An 18,499-nucleotide genomic window follows, 5' to 3' on the forward strand; every position below is an offset into this window, starting at 1 on the left:
ATTTCAAATTACTAAACAAAGACATTCAAAATACTAAAATACTAACATTTTCTTTTAGAACTTCAGTATGGCACACTGGTGATTGTGTATGAGTTTTATGCTAATGTGACTTCCTTGTTGTCGTAGCCTCTTACGATTTTAGCTGTTTAATCTGCCTTTGTCACTGTAGAGCAGCAAAGATATTTGATGTCAGATAAACAATACATTATGCATATTAATAATTTGCCAAGCAATCTAGTCATTTCCCTTCTTTTAGTAATAACATTCCCAGTGGAAATAGAGTAGATACAATAATTGTGCATTTTATTATTTTTTCAAAAAGTAAAATTGAGAGATGTGATTTAAAAGATGTGACATGATAGATACGGCCCTGTGAGGCAGAGGAGTATTATACCCATTTTATAGATGAGCTCAGGCACAGAGGGCAAATTTCCACTCTTTTGTTTTCAAAATTTGAGACTCAATGAGTTTTAGGCTCCTCAGCCACTTGTGAAAATAGGAATTAGCACCCAAGTGACTTAGGGACCTTTTGAATATTTTATGTAAAGGCGCTTAAATGACTTGACTAATGTCACCGAGGAATTTGGTGAAAGAACTGGGAATTGAACTTTTACATCCTGATTTCCAGCCCCCTGCCTTAACCCCAAGGCCACTCATCTGCTTTTTTAACCCTTTGCAAGTCTGAGCTGTGCTGAATGACAGAGGTACCTAGATAGTTATATGGAAATATTTGCTATCCATATTTTTACAAATCGTTAGAGATTACTCTAATCCAATAAAACAATTGAATGTAGAGCTATATGTATAACACATTTTTCGCTTTACTGGCAATTCCAAATAACTGTGGGGATGGGGGAAATTGTTTTGGGCCTAACGAAAACCAGTGTGTTTTTTAAATTTTCAGCTAGTGTTTTTTTTTTTTTTTTTTTTAAACGATCATTTCTGGTTGAACAAAATGTTTCATTAGATTTTGAGTGTTTAATATTTTTAAATTTACATTAAATTTTCAAATAAATAGTCATTTTGAACCAAAAAATAAATATATTTCCTTTAGAAAATAATGTTTTTTTCATTTTGACTGTTTTGGAAATTTTTTTACATGAACAATTGTCAAAATGGATACAATTCGCAAAACGTTTCATAGAGTCATAGAAGTATAGGACTGGAAGAGACCTCAGTAGATCATCTATTCCAGCGCCCTTCACTCTATGCAGGACTATGTAATAACTAGACCATTCCTGATAGGTGTTTGTCTAACCTGTTCTTAAAAGCCTCCAATGATGGAGATTCCACAACCTCCCTAGGCAATTTATTCCAGTGCTTAACTACCCTGACAGTTGGGAAGTTTTTCCTAATGTCCAACATACACCACCCTTGCTTCAATTTCAGCCCATTGCTTCTTGTCGTGTCCTCAGAGGTTAATGAGAACAATTTTTCACCCTCTTCCTTTTAACAAATTTTTATGTACTTGAAAACTGTTATGTCTCGGTCATCTCTTCTCCAGACTAAACAAACCCATTTTTTTCAGTCTTTCCTCATAGATCATGTTTTCTAGACCTTTAATCATTTTTGTTCCTCTCTTCTGGACTTTCTCTAATTTGTCAACATCTTTCCTGAAATGCGGTGCCCGGGAGTGGACACAGTACTCCAGCTGAAACCTTATCAATGTGGAGTAGAGCAGGAAAATTACTTGTCTTGCTTGCAACACCCCTGCTAATACATCCCAGAATGGCGTTCACTGTTTTTGCAACAGTGTTACACTGTTGACTCATATTTAGCTATTCACTATATTCGCTATAGCCCACAGATCTCTTTCGGCAGTACTCCTTCCTAGGCAGTCATTTCTCATTTGTATGTGTGTAATTGATTGTTCCTTCCTAAATGAAGTACTTTGCATTTGTTCTTATGGAATTTCATCCTATTTACTTCAGGCCATTTCTCCAGTTTGTCCAGAGCATTTTGAATTTTAATCCTGTCCTCCAAAGCACTTGCAACCAGCTCCCAGCTTGGTATTGTCAGCAAACTTTTATGAGTGTATTCTCTTTGCCATTATCTAAATCGTTGATGAAGATATTGAGCAGAACTGGACCAGGACCAATCCCTGCAGGACCGCACTTGATATGCCTTTCCAGCTCGACTGTGATCCCCTGTTTCAGTATTACTGAATCTTCATTCCCCTCTTCCCCCCCCCCCCCCCCCCCCCCCCCAAAAAAAAAAAAGTTTCAGCCAAAAAATGTGCCCAGCTCTAACTGATTGTGCAGTACAGCTGAACTCAGAAATCCACTGGGATTCCTCAAGGGCTGTTGTTAGATATGGTGTTGTTTAATATCTTGATAAATGACCTAGAATAAAGCAATGATAAAATTTACCAAAGGTACATGTGTAGGATCAGTGGTTGACACTGGAAATACCCCCAGGATCTTCAAGGAATTTAATGTTGACAATTACACATTTTATGACGTTTGCAAATCCGAAGAATTACAAAGCGCTTATCAGACTTTTAGTCAGCTAGAAATCAGTTAGAATATGCTGTATATTGGGTAGATGCTTTCACTTCTCCAATATTGCAGCTATTACTCCTGAGGGAATTCTGTGCCAAAAAATTCTCTGGACAATATTTTAAAATTCTGCATATATTATTTGTCAAAACAACACTATATAATCACACCAGTCTGAATTATTTTGGTAATTTATTTCAAGATACGTGTGAACAAGTATATCTGTAACAATACAGACAGCAAAAAAGATTCAGGAAATGTTTTGTCAAATAGATTCCTTACTAGGCATATTAATACAGAATTTTGAGTAATAGTTTATTTAAACTACAATACAGAAACATATTTTCCGCACCCCTCAGAAGCAGTGCAAAGGCTTGGGGGAGTCGGCGGTAACAGAGGACCTGAGGTAGAGGGAAGTAATTGCTGGGTAGGAACCTGGGAGTGAACTTGGAGGGTTGTTGGGTGTGGGTAGAAGCATGGAACAGGTTTTTTGTGGGGGGAGGGATTGTTGAGGAGTTGGGGACCACCCCATGCAGACCCTGGCTGACCCCTAGCTTCTCCCATTCAGTCAGGCACATCTGCCCCATCCGCATGTCCCTGTACCCCCTCTCTACCCCTTTCCCCAAGTGTCCCTGAACCCACACTCAGCCAACCCCTGCCCTCATGCACCTCCCGCCCCATCCCCATGTGTCCCAGCCACCCTTGCCCCCATGTGGCCCTGCACCCCCACTCCCATTCAGCCCCCACACCAGCCCCTCTGAACCCCACTCTATGTAACCCTCCAGCAGCCCATGTGCCTCACTTTGTTCCATCCCCATATCCCATGCCTCCTCACCTGACCCCGTGGGCAGGGCGCTATGAGGAATGAAGCCTCTCTTCCTTACTATCAGCTGCCAACTGCTCTGGCCAATGAGCTGGCTGCCCTCAGTTCTGGCACCATGGCAGCCCTTGGTGGGCTAAAAGCATAACTGCAGCATCTCTCCAGCAGAGTGTATTTTCTGCGGGGGGAAAAATGCGGGGGACAGGAATTCTGTGCATGCGCAGTGATGCAGAATTCCCCCCCAGGAGTAAACCATAACAAAGCTGGGCTTGGTCAGTATAAAAGGGAGATCTCCAAAAGAAAATTCAAGTGCTGTAGGAGTGTTTGAGCTTATTAGGAATTTATCATGATTATAGAGCTAGCTGCACCTCTCCCCCTCTTTTGGTCTCTGACAGCACACACTCAGGTGCTAGGCCTCATGCTCCTACCTGTCTTAGGGTGGAATTTCACAATTACACCATTCTTAGACTGGGCTCTGGGCTACAGTATCCTATATGTCAACCATCGTTACCCAGCAGGTCCAGCTGGGCTTGGTCACCTGCACTTCAGGAGCCAGTGATCAAACATTCTTCTTAAAATTAGTGTTTAATTAGCAAAAAGAACAAAGCATTAGAGAATTCTGTCTCTTCCCTTGCCATTCCTTTTTCACCCCTCAGTACTGCTCTCTAACCATTGGAATCCTGTGCAAAACAGCAGTATGTCTGACTTGGCCTATATATTGAGAAACAATCCTGGCCACTAGTTTCAAGATCTAAACACCCGTGCACATATACAAACATCCTGGTGTGGTGGAAATAAAATGCTGCCTGCCAGGGATTGATCACACCTGCTTGGGTTTAGATGGTCCCTCAATGAACTTTATCTGCCTTAGGGCAAGTCCACGCTACGGGGAAAAGTTGATCTAAAACTACGCAATTTGAGTTACGTTAGTAGCGTATCTGAAGTCGACGTAGCTTAGATCTACTTACTGTGGGGTCCACACTATGCTATGTTGATGGGATACTGGAGTGGATGGGAGAGTGATCCACGGTCAATTTAGCGGGTCTTCACTGGACCCGCTAAATCGACCCCCGGTGGATTGATTGCTGCAGCGTCGATCCACTGGTAAGTGGAGACAAGCCCTTAGTTTTATTTTAGCTGGCAGATATAGTCATGCTACCAAACCTTTTGGCTTTATAAACTGGTAAGTTGGATTCCATTTTAACAGTTCTAGTTAAATCGCCTCAAATATTCTAGTTTCAGCAAGAACAAATGTTAATGTCCTTTTTTTCTATTCCGAACCCCCTAACACACATTTAAACCATTTGAATCTGAGATGATTAGGCTGATTAACACTCAGAAGCTTACACTACAATACTGCAATGATGCACAGTATCTCCCTGATCTCACCTGAAAGGGTTTTTTAACCATGAAGTGTAGATGCTATTTGTATCTATTCAAAGGTACCTTTTAAAGCAAACTGGTTACTTACTAAAGTGTCATTCATTTTTCTAGTGTTTTTCGTAATGACCTCCTAAAGAAAATGTTATATGTTAAATTCTTACCAGTCATTCTGAGGATCCTTACAAGAGAAGGCAAACCTTTTACCAAAGAACCTGCCTTTTTGTTTGCTTTGGCGTGTGAGCACCGAGGTAGAGTTCTATTCTCCTCCTTTAGGACAAACGTCCTTTACGTTCCTTGGAATCTTGTCCATGAAGCCTTTCTTTCAAGTCTTTTTTTTGTTTAGCTATTGGCTTAAAATATTTCTCTGTGACTTCCCCCTGACACTGAGCATTTGTGCCCAAAATTCATGTCTGTTGCCAGCTGCTCTAGATACCAATGTACTTGTATATTGCCAACTGTTAACTTCCCTGTTGATTGTGAAGTGCACTGTAACAAAGGGGAACACATGCCAGGTGCTCATTTGGTAGTGGCCAAAGAGATGTTGTCATTTTGAATTGAGCCAGTACCCCTTTATATTATTCCTTAATAAAATGCTGTTCTATTAGATTTGTTGTCAGAACATGGGTTATTAGTGATTGAGAAGATGCCACTTTTCTATCTGAGTCAGTTCTGATCCAATTTTGCATTATGCTTTAAGGGGGCACTTAGCAGATAGAAGTGCTATTGTTTGGATGTCCTGATATGTAAATATGTCCTGATTACTGAGAGTGGTTCAAATTTCCCATTTAGTACTTCTTTCAAGAAATGGGGAATTAATCTTGACAATCCTAGCCAATACCAACCAACCTAAATTCTCGCTCTAGGTCTGGCTGTCTGAATTGTTCTTCACTTCCTGCCCTAAACAGTTATGTATTGCTGCTATGCACTGTTACACTGCTGCTGTGTTTCATCTCAGAGGTGGTTAGTAGTCTGAGAGTGCAAAGTGATTTAATTTTGTATGTGTGTATATAGATATATATTTTTAAATCACATATGGGGAGAAGGAGAGAGTGTGTGTGTATTTGGACAGTAAGTCCTCTCAATAAAGCACTTATGGATCCCCTGGGACAGTATATGTACATGCACAAGATTTTTATCACAAACTATTTCTCCCTAAAACACAACATTTCGCTGAGTATATTTTTCTCTGACTGCACTGACAGAATGCAGCTATCTGCATCCAGGTGGGTGCACTGCCATCCAGTTTGCAGTTGTCTTTGCCTTTTCTGGTTTTTCTCTTGACTCTCTCCTCTACTTACAAGCCTTATCGACAGTTTCTCTGCTCTGAAAGTACTATCTGTTTCTTTATAATTTAATGTATCAGCTTGCACTAAACAGGGCTCCCACTTTGACAGCTTGTTTTCTGCCTCAGTTGGCTCTTTCAGATGCAATGTTGGCATTGCTTCTCTTCAGCTGCTTATGCTGGCACAAAGGTATCACCATTCTGTGCCCTCTGTCACTGTGTTTGAGAGGAGTCTGATTCTGTCCCACGGCCAATACTCTTCTTTGATAGCCTGATTTTCTATTTATTATTCTTTTATAATGTATTAATTTGCATTGCATTGTGGTGGCCCGTGGATGCCCCAGTCACAGGGCTGGTCTATGTACAATTTTTGTACCCCTTAAATTATATTGGTTTGAGGTTAAAGTGATACAACCCCCCGATAGTGTGAACAAAGTTATACTAGTATATAGATGTTAAACTCTAACCTATACTGGTATAGTCTACATGGGGAAATTTACCAGCATAACTACACCTTTATATTGATACCACTGTAACTCCACATGTAGACTCTCTTATTCCGGAATAAGGGTGCCCACATGGGGAGTCATACCAGTATAAGTTATGGTGTTGTAATTGTATTAGTATAGTTATGCTGGTAAATTTCCAAGTGTAGACAATACCTTACTCCCGTAAATGTAGAGGAATAAGTTATATCGGTATTATATTAGCACCTTTCTACTGATATCGCTGAATCGATATTAGAGATGTATACTGTTTTAATTATTTAGAAAAATCACACCTATCGTCAAAATAGTTTTAAGTCAGTACAAAAACTATGGGTAGACCAGGCCAGTGGCCGAGGCCACACTGTGTTAGGTGCTGTACACCCACATAACAAAAATATAGGTCTGACCCATGGAGCGTATCTTTTCGGGGGGAGGGAAGGGGATTTTGAAAAGGACATGTCATCAGAATCCCGACTACCTAGAATCATCATTAGTCAGTGATGCCAATTTTAAACTAAGGCTTCAGATGAATCTTCATTACATGTTTCTGAAAACAAAGGGCAAGAGATGAAGTTTCTTTGTAAAGTTTTATGATGTGAGTGCAAATTAACCTGACGCTTTGTTATAACGTAGGAATGTATAGCATGATTACCTCTTAAATTGAACTGCTTTGGGTGTATTATAGGCATGTAAACTTATGTATGTTGTAATAAGACATAGTGTTGAGGTTCTTTTATAGTACACAAAAACAAGGAAACACAAAGGACAAAGTGTGTAATTATCTCTGAGGCTTACTAAAAGGATACGGGAAGAAAGCAATGTGCAACATAAAACAAAGGAAAAGTTATTCTTAGTTCAATGTTTTGGCCTACTATATGTGAAATGTGTTTTGGAACATTTCCAAAAAAGTGTAACTAATGTTAAAGCTAAATTCTGGTCTTGATTTTAAGCCTGGATCCTGCTATTTCAATGGGAGACATTTGCAAGTATTATAAAGTGGAATTTGGCCTTAAGTGAATATTAAGTGTGTGTGTACAAACATACACACTAGTAAATTGCAGTATCTCAGTTATCTGGAGAAATGGCTATATTTCCTTTTTTTTTTTCTTGTCTGACAATGCAGCCGCAGTGACATGAGTTGTGTTAACACTTCATCTTACATGGAGAACATATTTAGGAAGATTAGTTACTTGAATAACTGACCAGTATAAGTGATAAAGTATTATAAATAGAGACGGAAGGGTGTTTCTTAGTGCAATGTATAGGTCCACAAGGACTTGTATTTCTGTTGACTTTTTAGACTGAAGTTAAATGTTTGGGGAGGTGAGCTTGTACATAAACTTGGCTATATATATGTCATGGTTTGAACATGATATATATTCTGTTTTGTTGATGAACATGGCCAAAATATACATAGAAAATATGATGCTTTCATATTTGGTGTTCTGGCAATGATCAAGAAGTGGAGTTGGGATCTTCATTGCTTATATAAATAAGTTATTGTACTGGAAAATGTGTCTGAGGAAAGATTAGAACAAATGGTGCTAAACCAAGATTCTTGACAAAGTAGTCTGCAGCATGATGAGGCCTTTTTGAGACCTTTCCTTTTAATGTAAAATACAAAGTTTTCCTGAAGTAAACTAATTCAGTACCAACAAGCTTTTCTGAAATACATGGGGCCAGATCTTCAGTGTATGCAAACTAATGGAGATCTATCCGTCTGTATCAGTGGAGGATCTGGCTCATGATTCTCTGGAAAACTAGGGCTTGAGCCAGCAAAGTGCTAAGCATTCTGGCCATGATCCAGCAAAGTACTTATGCATGTGGTTTATTTTAACTATTTGAATAATCCCATTGACCCCAGTTTCTAGGTTACACATCCTTTTCAAATGTATCCCTTTTAAAAAAGCCTTGGCAGGTCTGATGCAATACCCAAATGGTTTAACTAAGAATGAATATGAAAATGAATAATAGTCCATTGTTCAAAATTAGTAAGTATTCCCTAGATGTAATTTCTGAATCTTTGTCTATTTCAGTTTAGGTTTCTTACCACCTGTTTTAATGTCTGTTTGTTTGGATGTGAAGTGTGAAAATATATGTTAGATGAGTACTAGTCACCATACATTTGGTTTCATATATGTATGTTAGGTGACCAATTTTTCACCTGCAATTCTAAAGAAAAAAATAAGAAAGATAGCTGATAAAGTTAGTGGGACTGGTATGCAGTCATTGGTATCAAAAGCTAATTAATGCCCCTAATGTCTTTTTTAAAATTGCTGATGTGGTTGAAGTTCCAATATTGTGCTAACAATCTCATGTGATGTAATTTACTCCATTTTCCTCACAGCAATTACTGGGAGAGCTTTCAGAGGTAACACAAATTGCTATTATATGTTACTGATTTTCTAAAATGTCTCTTTGTAGGCTGAATCTTTTGGGTTGCATTGTTTCAAAAATTCAGTAGTGCATACTTGTTTCTTTCGTAGTGATAAATGAAGATTAACCTGATGAATGAGTTGAAGAGGTCTTCAAAATACTTCAATTTTTTTTTTTTAAATTGAGTAAACTCAGTTTCAGTACACAATTGGCTTTAGCACATGATTGCACAAATTTTGGAGTATGTTTTATGTAGTTCCACTTATAAATGTAGAACTTGAATGGTTTCCCCTGTTGGATTATGTTTTCTTTCCAAATATGAAACTGATAGTTGATCTCTTCTATGGGCATAGCACTTGTGGGATGGCTCGTTTGACAATGAAATTGTCCAGGGATGTCAAATAAGAGTTATATCTGGTATTTAGTAATCCTGCATTGAGGTTTGATTGTGGTGGTGATGAAAGTTGATGTTTTGATTTTTAGTGAACTATTCAGTCTCATCAAACCAGTAATGCTTTTCCCCCCTGTGTTAAAAGAAAATATGAATCACATTGTGGGGATAGCAGTTTGGCATTTTTAAATCTGTGAGCGTAATTTAATTATTTTTGAATTTCATTAAAACATTTTACACCGATACTTATAAAGTTCTTAAACAAATTCATTAACTCATCTGTTGATGTATTAATTTGCCACCTCATGTTTCACTTAAAGAATAGCTTTCTGGGGTATACATTATTCTGTTTGTTCTTTCATATTCGTATTCCACTTTTGTGGTGATTGTTATATTTTTAAAGGCAATTATTGGCATCACATCCAAATGCTATAGCACAATTAATGTCAAGCATATGATTCCTGTAAGCTTCCCACATTGGATTACACAAACCAAACAAAAAATAATTGTAAGGTAATATATTAACCAATAAAATTGCATGAAACAAAGTAAAAATCTTTTATGGGGAACATATATTTAGGAAGATCTGTTAATTTAATAACTGACCGCTATAAATAATGCAACAGAGAAATAGAAGAGCATTTCTCAGTTTAATCTATTAGCTTTGAAACTAATAGGACAGATTCTGAGCTGTTGTAAATCAGCATAACTCTGCTGGAGCTAAACCAATTTGCACTCTCTCCAGATCTGGGTCTGTATATTTTTGGGTTAAATTTCTCCATTTTGGCATTCACGCATAGGGGCAGCTGGTTAAAATGAATGAAAAGTCGAATGTTCAAATATTGTTAAGGCACTGATGTGTGCTAATATTTTAACACATTGTTTCCACAAAGATTTCCCTACTTAATCTGTGGTAAAACCCACCTGTCTTGGGGGGATGGAGATATGTGTTCCAGGAAGGATTGAGGCCTGGGGAGTTTACTCATTTGTTTTGCCCGCTAAAAATAAAACAACTTCTCATAACGAAGAAAGAAGTCTTCGCTACTTTATATTAAGATATACCACTAGAAATGTCGATACTTTGCTCCTGCAAACTGTTCGGAGTATATCGCTAGCATACTGCATTGTTCAGCTTGTACAATTTGCAGGGGACATGGCAATGTAGATTTTGTATAGGATTGCTACCCATCCGGTTTTCACCCAGGCAGTTGGCGTTTTGGCTTGTGTGTCTGGGTGCCATTTGACAACCCCTGATGTCCAGGTTTTCGTCTGGGTGGGGAGAGGTGGAGCAGGAGGCGGGGCCTTGGGAGAAGAGGCAGAGCAGGAGCGGGGTCTCAGGGGTCCCATTGGAAAGGGGGCAACCCTAATTTTGTATGAGTATCTAAATGTATCTTTCCTGCAAACCCTTTTGGAAAATACTTGCCGTTTAGTATAATCTGATACATTCTAAAAAATAAATTGCTTCTCAAAATTGTTTTTGAGCCAAATAATACATCACAGCTGCAAGAGTTGATGTAGCATATTGTGGGAGGTGGATCAACACAAAGAGGCAGGAAAATAACCGCAACACTTCCCTACAGTTCGATGGCAAAATTGTAACAAACACCCACGAAGGCATCACTGTGTTAAAGAAACAGACTTAAATCATAACACAGTTGAAAACACGGTAGAAATGCGGAGTTGTTTAAATACAGATATGAGTTTTTGCCTACACAAGCTAAAGAATGTGTGATGTGAAGCTGTTTTCCTGTGAGTCTCCAGAGAAAACATGTGACGTGCACATTGTTCTGTAGTTAAACTTGTTCAGACTGAGGCAGGCTGAACTGCAAAGTTCAGATCTGGGCCCACGCTTCGTCAAAGTTTAGGGATGTTTAGATGTCTTTCCGAAAGATATTTACTAACCAGAAGTTGTGGGGGTGGATGTACAGCTGCATGACATTTTTCTTCCATAACTTTTTTTCAGTGAAAAAATAGAGCTTCAGTGACACCAAAACGTTTTTGCAGATGTGTCAATTTTGCTGAATTGTTTGTTTTGAGGAAAAACACCCCAAAAATCTGAAAAATTGAAATGTTTTGGTTTGACATGTTTGAAATTAAACCTTTTGATTTTTTTATTCAAAACAACTTTTCAGTTCAAAATTTCCTTAAATTTTATTCATAAAAAAACCTACAAAATATTAAAAATGCACAGAATCAAAACAAAAGGTTTCATTTTGAGTTGAGTGAAATTTTTCATTGGACCGAAAACAAAACTTTTTTTAAAAAAAACTTCCTGACAATTTCGAAAAATGTAATTTTTGGTTCAGTTGGAAATGACTTCCTCCCCACTCCCCCAGATTGCCAGTGAACCAAAAAATCCACTATTCATCCAGCTCCAGGTAGGTATAGGAATCACTTGGTGAAAGTTATGGCCTATGTTTATGCAGAAGGTCAGACTAGGTAGTCATAATGATCACTGCTAGATGTGGGGTTTTGGCTTGGGCTGCTGCAAACATAGGAGTCAACAGCAAAGTGCAGATTAAAGGCAAACTTTCCCAAGGCTTGGGTATGTTTGGACCTAGGATTTTTGTTTACCTAGCTCTCGTACATATGTTTAATCAGGTAAACTCCAGATATTCATATGTCTAAGAGGCCACTCAAAACCTTCAGATAACAGGAGTTCTGGATTTAAAAAACTAATTTTAGACAAATTTTATATTTGGAGGAAAGAAATGAGTTCTGTATAATCAATATTGGGATGACACCATGCCAACTGCCTTAAACGTTCTCTATGGAAGAGTGCATGGCGAGAGAGGCCGTGGACATCTAATGAGACATGGTATATAAAACCATGCAGGCAACTCGAAACAGATGTGGATGGAATCTGCTCATAAGTTTGGCCCTCTTACCCAACTGTGGCACTGGAGAAAGGAGATGTTGGTGATGGTGTTGGGATAATCAGAGTTTATCCTAAATAGTAAGACAGATGGAAAGACGGACAACATTGAGAATATTGATGGCAAAGTAAGTTTTTGGGAAAGTGCAGCTGTATATCTGACAAGTAGCATGCCTTTCTGGGATGAATTGAGATTGCTGACTGCAACGTACCCAGGTGCTTTCCTGCAGAAGGTTTGGCTTTTGAACACTGAGGGATTTTACTGTGCAAAGCTAATTATGTGTTTGCATCTCTTCAGAAACAAAGGATGGATTATGTTCTGAAACAACCCGATCCCAGTCCTGCTGCTCCATCTCCACCTCCGACACCAGCTCCAGTTCCTGTCCCTCTCCCTCCTAGTGCACCAGCACCTATTCCAGTTCCTTTGCCAAAAGCACCAGGAACCATTAGCCGCCAAAGCAGCACCTCTAGTGAGAGCAGTGGTACCATTATGCGCGACAGCCAGAGACACAAACAACTTCCTGTGGATCGTAAGTTTCTTCAAAATGGCCAGAAAAGCTATTTTCCTGCCATTTCCATCCATTGTAACATTTTAAAAATCACACTTTTCATATTGTCATTTGATATCTGGCTTTTACCATAACTTTTTTAAAAAATGATCTTTCTATGTCACCTAGTGCAGTGAACCTGTCCAATAACACAAGCTAAGCAGGGGTGGGACAGTACCATACTTGAATGAAAGTCGTCTGAGGCAAGTAGCTCAAGTAGTAGCTGCAAGAAGTGGTGATTGGGGATTCTGCCTCCTAATGTGTAGTAGCCTGATGCTTTAATATGATAAGGAGCAGTGGTGGAGATACTGTCTTTCAGATGAGACAAAACTAAGGTCACTTCATATCATTAAAGACCTCATGACACTTATTGCAAAAGGGTGTTAAACTGTCTGTGTGTTACAGGCTACTTCTACGCTTACACATGTAGCTACGTGCCACAGTGAAAGGCAGGCTGCATACACACAGTTGTCACTGTGTTGTGGAGCTACACGCTGCAATGAAAGGCTGTGGCAATGGGGAAGGCCTGCAGTAGTAGGCAGGCATTAGGGAAAAGGCCCTGGCAGTGAGGAGGCAGTGAGGAAAGGGTCTGGTGGGGGGAGGTGCAGGGAAAGGCTCTGGTAGTACCAGCCTTTCCTCAGTGTCTTCCCCTGCCACCTCCCCTCACCACCAGAGCCTTTCACTGTGGTGGGGAAAGGCTCTGGCAGCAGGGAGGCAGCGGGATACTAAAAATAGCAGCCCAGATGAGAGAAGCACTGCTGGGGTGTGGAGAGAGCCATATAGGACATGCTCCTCTCCTAAGTCATGTCTCACCGTCTACACTGCTGTTTATACCCAGGCTAGCTGGGTGTGCTGTGTCTGTTCTGTACACGCTGCCATAAGTGTAGACGTAATGTCAATACTTATATGATGCCCATTTCCGTAGTATCAGAATGTCTCACAATCCTTAGTGTATTTGTCCTCACAACACCCCTGTGAGGTAGGGACGTGCTGTTATCCCCCATTTTACAGATGGGGAACTCAGGGACAGCAAGACTAATTTGCCCATGGCCACACCAGAAGTCTGTGGCAGAAACAGGAACTGAACTAGGCTTTCCTAAATTCCAGATTAGCATCCTAACAACTGCACCACCATCCTTCCTCTGTCTAACCTTGCTGTCACAGCCAAATTTCAATTCAGTTAATTATATTATGCCTACATATATGTTCTTTCATTTCAATTGAATATGTTGTTCTTCATATCCTGACCTGAACTGTACAACAGCTATTATCTCCAACCCCAGAGGTAGCTGTATATTAGCGGTAGAAAAATGTGATCCTTATGCGTTATTTTGGGAAAGCCTTTGGAGTCCTTTTTGAATAGAAAACATTATAAAAGTGATTGTGATATATTTGAAATAATAATTTAGTATCAGTCTTGATGTATGTTTGTGTTCAGACAGCAGTGGATTCCAGCATGCGGAGTGCCGTGCTAGTATTCTGGGAAAAGTTACCCTTTCCTTTAATGCACATGCTTGCTGCTGTCCTTATTTTCAGCATTTAGCAAGCACTTAGGGCTCTGTGACAGGAGGCAGAGGCTAAAACTGAAGAAAAACAAGCAAGGCATTAATTTCTTATGCTTTCCTGGCTTGACTGAGAGTACATGGCCTGAAATTATGGCAGTTCTTTAACAAGAGCTCCCTGGTAATCAAGGAAGAGAGAAGGAAAGAGGTTGGCAACCACAAAACTCACCAAAGATGTACATTTACCGATGACATTTCCAAGACCTCTTTCCCTCTCAGTTAGGACTTTTTCTGTAAGGGTACTTATGTTATACTAGTTACACCACTGGGTCTGTTTTGAAGAGAAGACCTAAAATTATCAAGGAGGGAACATTTTTCAGAAGTGTCTTAGGCATCGCATGTAGAAGGCTGAACCTCAATGAATCTATAGGATTTAAGCTAGCTCAGTTTTAAAAATGGGACTTAGGTGCCTCAGTCACTTATGTGCTTTTGAAAATGTTACCCAGGGTCTAACCATGTCTCGGGCTAAGGCCCCAGAAAGATCTGCCAAGGCCTTGGCAAGTCTGAGGTTTTGAAAGTTTGCATTACAAAGTAGGATCCATAATCTAACTGAAGACAAGCCTGTAACTGAGTCCCTTAAACATGGTTGAAATTGTAGCATAGACAGGCCCATAAGTGAACTTCAGTATCTCTACCAACCATTCAAACCCGTATGTCAGGAGATTAGGACCAGGAAACAGTTCACACAGCACTTTATCTAGAACACGACGCTGCATCCACTTGCATGGATGTTCTCTCAAGTTCTGCCCAAAACAGTGTCTTCAATGGCATTTCTAACACACTGCTGCTGGGTCCCTTATTGTGTACCTCTCGAATCAGAAGGGTTTTTATAGTAACATAATTCCAATAATTTAGCAGTTTTACATATGCCTAAAACCAGCACTTTAATAGTGTAATTTAGAAATCAGACACTCTGATTTCTTTCCCCAGAACTGAAGAAGAGCTCGGTGTAGTTTGAAAGCTTGTATCTTCCGCCAGCAGAAGTTGGCCCAATAAAAGATACAACTTCACCTATGTTGTCTCTAGTTTACAAGTAACTGTTACAAGCTGAAAAGATGATATTGAAATAAGATCTTGAGTGATTTGGCTGTTTTTGGGTTGACAGCTCTTCCCTTTTTTTCCTCTCTGGCATGGCAAAAAATCCTAGCAACGTTTCTGGTAAAGTTGTACTAATTAATGCCCATGTTTAGTTCTCTGAGATAGCTCTCCCTTCCATGTTCTGAATAAACACATTTCTGAGTCTGCAGAGCTAAATCAATAAGGCATCTTTCGCTTGACCTGTTGAAACAAACTGTAGTGCACTTTGAACTTAACTTCACTGTGGCCCATTATGTCCTTTCCTTCTGGAACAGACTGACTATTTAAAGAGAAGCTCTAAGAACTAATTTAGCCATTAACTAATGGGGCCAAAAGGATGTGGATACAATGTCCTGCAGAAATATTACTTCAGCAATGAAAATACCTCAGAGTTAAGCCTTTCTCTGCATTAGCTGTCATTATTGCCACAAGGTAATATTGCACCTATACTATGAACTAGATCTACAGTTTCATTTTGGGGACAGTTTGTCAGTTTCTGCATCTATCGGAATAAGTGATTTGTCACTTAAAGGGCAACAGAGATGCTGGCTCATAAGCATGAGGCAGGTCTTCAGTCCTTAGAGAATAATTGCAATACTTCCTTCCTCTGAGGCTGTGTTCTGAGTTAGTGTTCCCAGCCAAAGCATATAGCCGTCCAGAGATGTACAAATTTCCGTTACAGAACTGACCCAGTGCACATCTGGTTCAGCTAGCTGTACGCTTGAGGCCAATGCTGGAAGCTTCAGAGAAGCAAAATTTTGTTGGGTGGAAATGCTAGAGAATTTGGTAAATATGCTAGTTTCCAATGACCCTAAGCACCAGTATCTCCGTAAGATTCACTAAATACCCCTAAAAATTTCAGCAGTGATACCATTTAAAATAAGCAAAAACAAACCACTATTTTGCTCTGTCTTATAGTTTGTATCTACCTCTTCTCCAAAACACGCATTGAGAAAGTGGATTCAAATAGTGACAGTCACTTGCAGAAGGAATGCAGTGAACGCTAGGGATGGTCAAAACTTTTCCGTCTGAACTGTGTTTCAACAGAAAAATTGTCGCCCCTCCCCTCCCCCCCAAAGTGTCTGTTTCACACAGCAAATGTCAATGTTTTGTCAGAAAATTAAATGGCCCCAAACCAAAGTATGTTGATTTGGAAGTGCTGTCATAGTGCCTTATAGGAATTGGTCAGCTACTGCAGGTTCGTGCCCCTTCTCATTTACAGCCTGGGCTCTTACACCTCCCCTGCAGCAGCAAGGTCTCTCCCCCCAGCCCTCTTTTAGATTTTTGGCTGAAATTTTTGTAGAAAAAATCTATTCTGTGGAAAATTAAACAAAAGTGATTTTTTTTCATTTTTGTCAAAATTTTCCATGGAGTAGAAAAAAGTATTTTTGACCCTCTCTAGTGAATGCTTTTTTGTTTTAAAAATGGAGTGTGGTGGTACTAAGAACAAACATGCTTTTTTCCCACAAGCATCTTTTAAAAAGCCTTAAAAATAGATTCCCTGTTGTGTTCATCTTTTTTGTCTCTCTTTTTAGGTAGGAAATCTCAGATGGAGGAGGTACAGGATGAGCTTATTCACAGGCTTACCATTGGCCGGAGTGCTGCCCAGAAAAAGTTCCATGTGCCACGACCAAACATACCGATAGTTAATATCACTTATGATTCCTCTGCTGAGGATGTGAAAATGTGGTTGGAGTCAAAAGGATTCAGCCCAGTGTAAGTCTGAGGATGAACTTGGGGAAACCCTTATTTCAGAATATAAAGGGAAATAAACTACAATTTTTCAAAAGAGACTAGGATTTTGACTGCCTAACTTGTGGTGTTTTCCAGCAGTCTGGTTTTCAGAAAGTGCTGAGCACTCGCCCTCTGAAAATCCATTCCCCTTTTAATAAGAGGTCTTAAATTAAGCCCCCAAAATACTGAGGCACGCAGAACCACAAGTCACTCTTGAAAATGTTGTCCACGTTTACACTGATTCTAACAAAAGGAGATCAGATTGCACCCTGCTGTTGGTGACTGACTTCCATCCTAGTAACCTGTAAATCTCATCTTCAAAATTAGAAACTAATTTCACCCAAAATGGGCCGAGCACTGCAAGGCGCTGATTTTTTACTACAGGGTTCCACTTTAATGGGTGGTAAGGACACTCAGCCCCTTGCAAAGTCAAGGAAAATATAAGTGGATTTGACCAGTTTTGAGGTACTAATGTTGAGTACTTCAGCATGTAAGGCTTTTGTCTTAATTTAATAATCCTATTTGGGATAATTTGGGGAGAAAATGGCTCATGTTTCTCTCCCAACTGGTGGATTTTTATTTATTTTTATTTTGCTTCTCACAGAACTATAAAATCTTACGATGTTCACTCTCTGCTCTGCCTTTTTTAGGACTGTCAATAGCCTTGGAGTGCTGACAGGGGCTCAGCTTTTCTCTCTCAATAAGGATGAATTAAAGACTGTTTGTCCTGAAGGGTCTAGAGTCTACAGCCAAATTACTGTACAGAAAGCTGCATTAGAGGTATGTCTAACCTCTCTTCTCAAAATGGTGCATACTACCTGGTAACCATGAAAAATTCTTAGTTTAGTAGGGTTCCCAGGCTCTAATCATTAGCGGTTAGGATGAGATTTTCAGGGGTCAGATTATCCTACACCTACTGTTAGAGTTCTTATGCCTTCCTCTGGGGCATTTGGATGCTGACCATTATCAGAGGTTAGATGGACCACTGGTCTGATCCAGTATGGCAATTCCTATATTCTTCTGACTGTAAAATCAGAGGTGATTCCTCCTCATTTTGTCCTTCTCTCCTGTTCTCTGCTACCTTCCTCTTCCTCTTCTCCCCATCCTCTAGTACAGTGGTTCTCAACCAGAGATATGCGTACACCTATAGGTACACAGAGGTCTTCTGAGTGATACATCAACCCATCTAGATATTTGCCTTGTTTTACAACAGGCTACATTAAAAGCACTAGCAAAGTCAGTACGAACTAAAATTTCATAGGTTTTCAGTAGGTTTCCGGTATAGGGTGGTGTTTATGTGACCATCACTTAAAATTTCATACAATAACTTGGTTATACTGCTCTATATACTATACACTGAAATGTAAGTACAATATTTATACTCCAATTAATTTATTTTATAATTATATGGCAAAAATGAGAAAATAAGCAATGTTTCAATAATAGTGTGCTGTGACACTTTGTA

At 39.5% G+C, this 18,499-nt stretch overlaps 1 protein-coding gene across 21 annotated transcripts in view; it reads left to right on the forward strand.

The window, feature by feature from the left end:
* The window catches only part of EPS8 (epidermal growth factor receptor pathway substrate 8), a 201,755-nt gene that overhangs the window by 175,676 nt on the left and 7,580 nt on the right, over positions 1-18,499 (forward strand). For all 21 annotated transcript variants that reach the window (XM_043539352.1, XM_043539386.1, XM_043539365.1 and 18 more), the window contains 3 exons: positions 12,412-12,643; positions 16,836-17,016; positions 17,685-17,814. In XM_043539352.1, the coding sequence (XP_043395287.1) occupies positions 12,412-12,643; positions 16,836-17,016; positions 17,685-17,814 (543 nt within the window). The remainder of the gene's footprint in view (positions 1-12,411; positions 12,644-16,835; positions 17,017-17,684; positions 17,815-18,499) is intronic.

Source organism: Chelonia mydas, chromosome 1 (genome assembly GCF_015237465.2).
Source record: "Chelonia mydas isolate rCheMyd1 chromosome 1, rCheMyd1.pri.v2, whole genome shotgun sequence".
Taxonomy (NCBI): Eukaryota; Metazoa; Chordata; order Testudines; family Cheloniidae; genus Chelonia; species Chelonia mydas.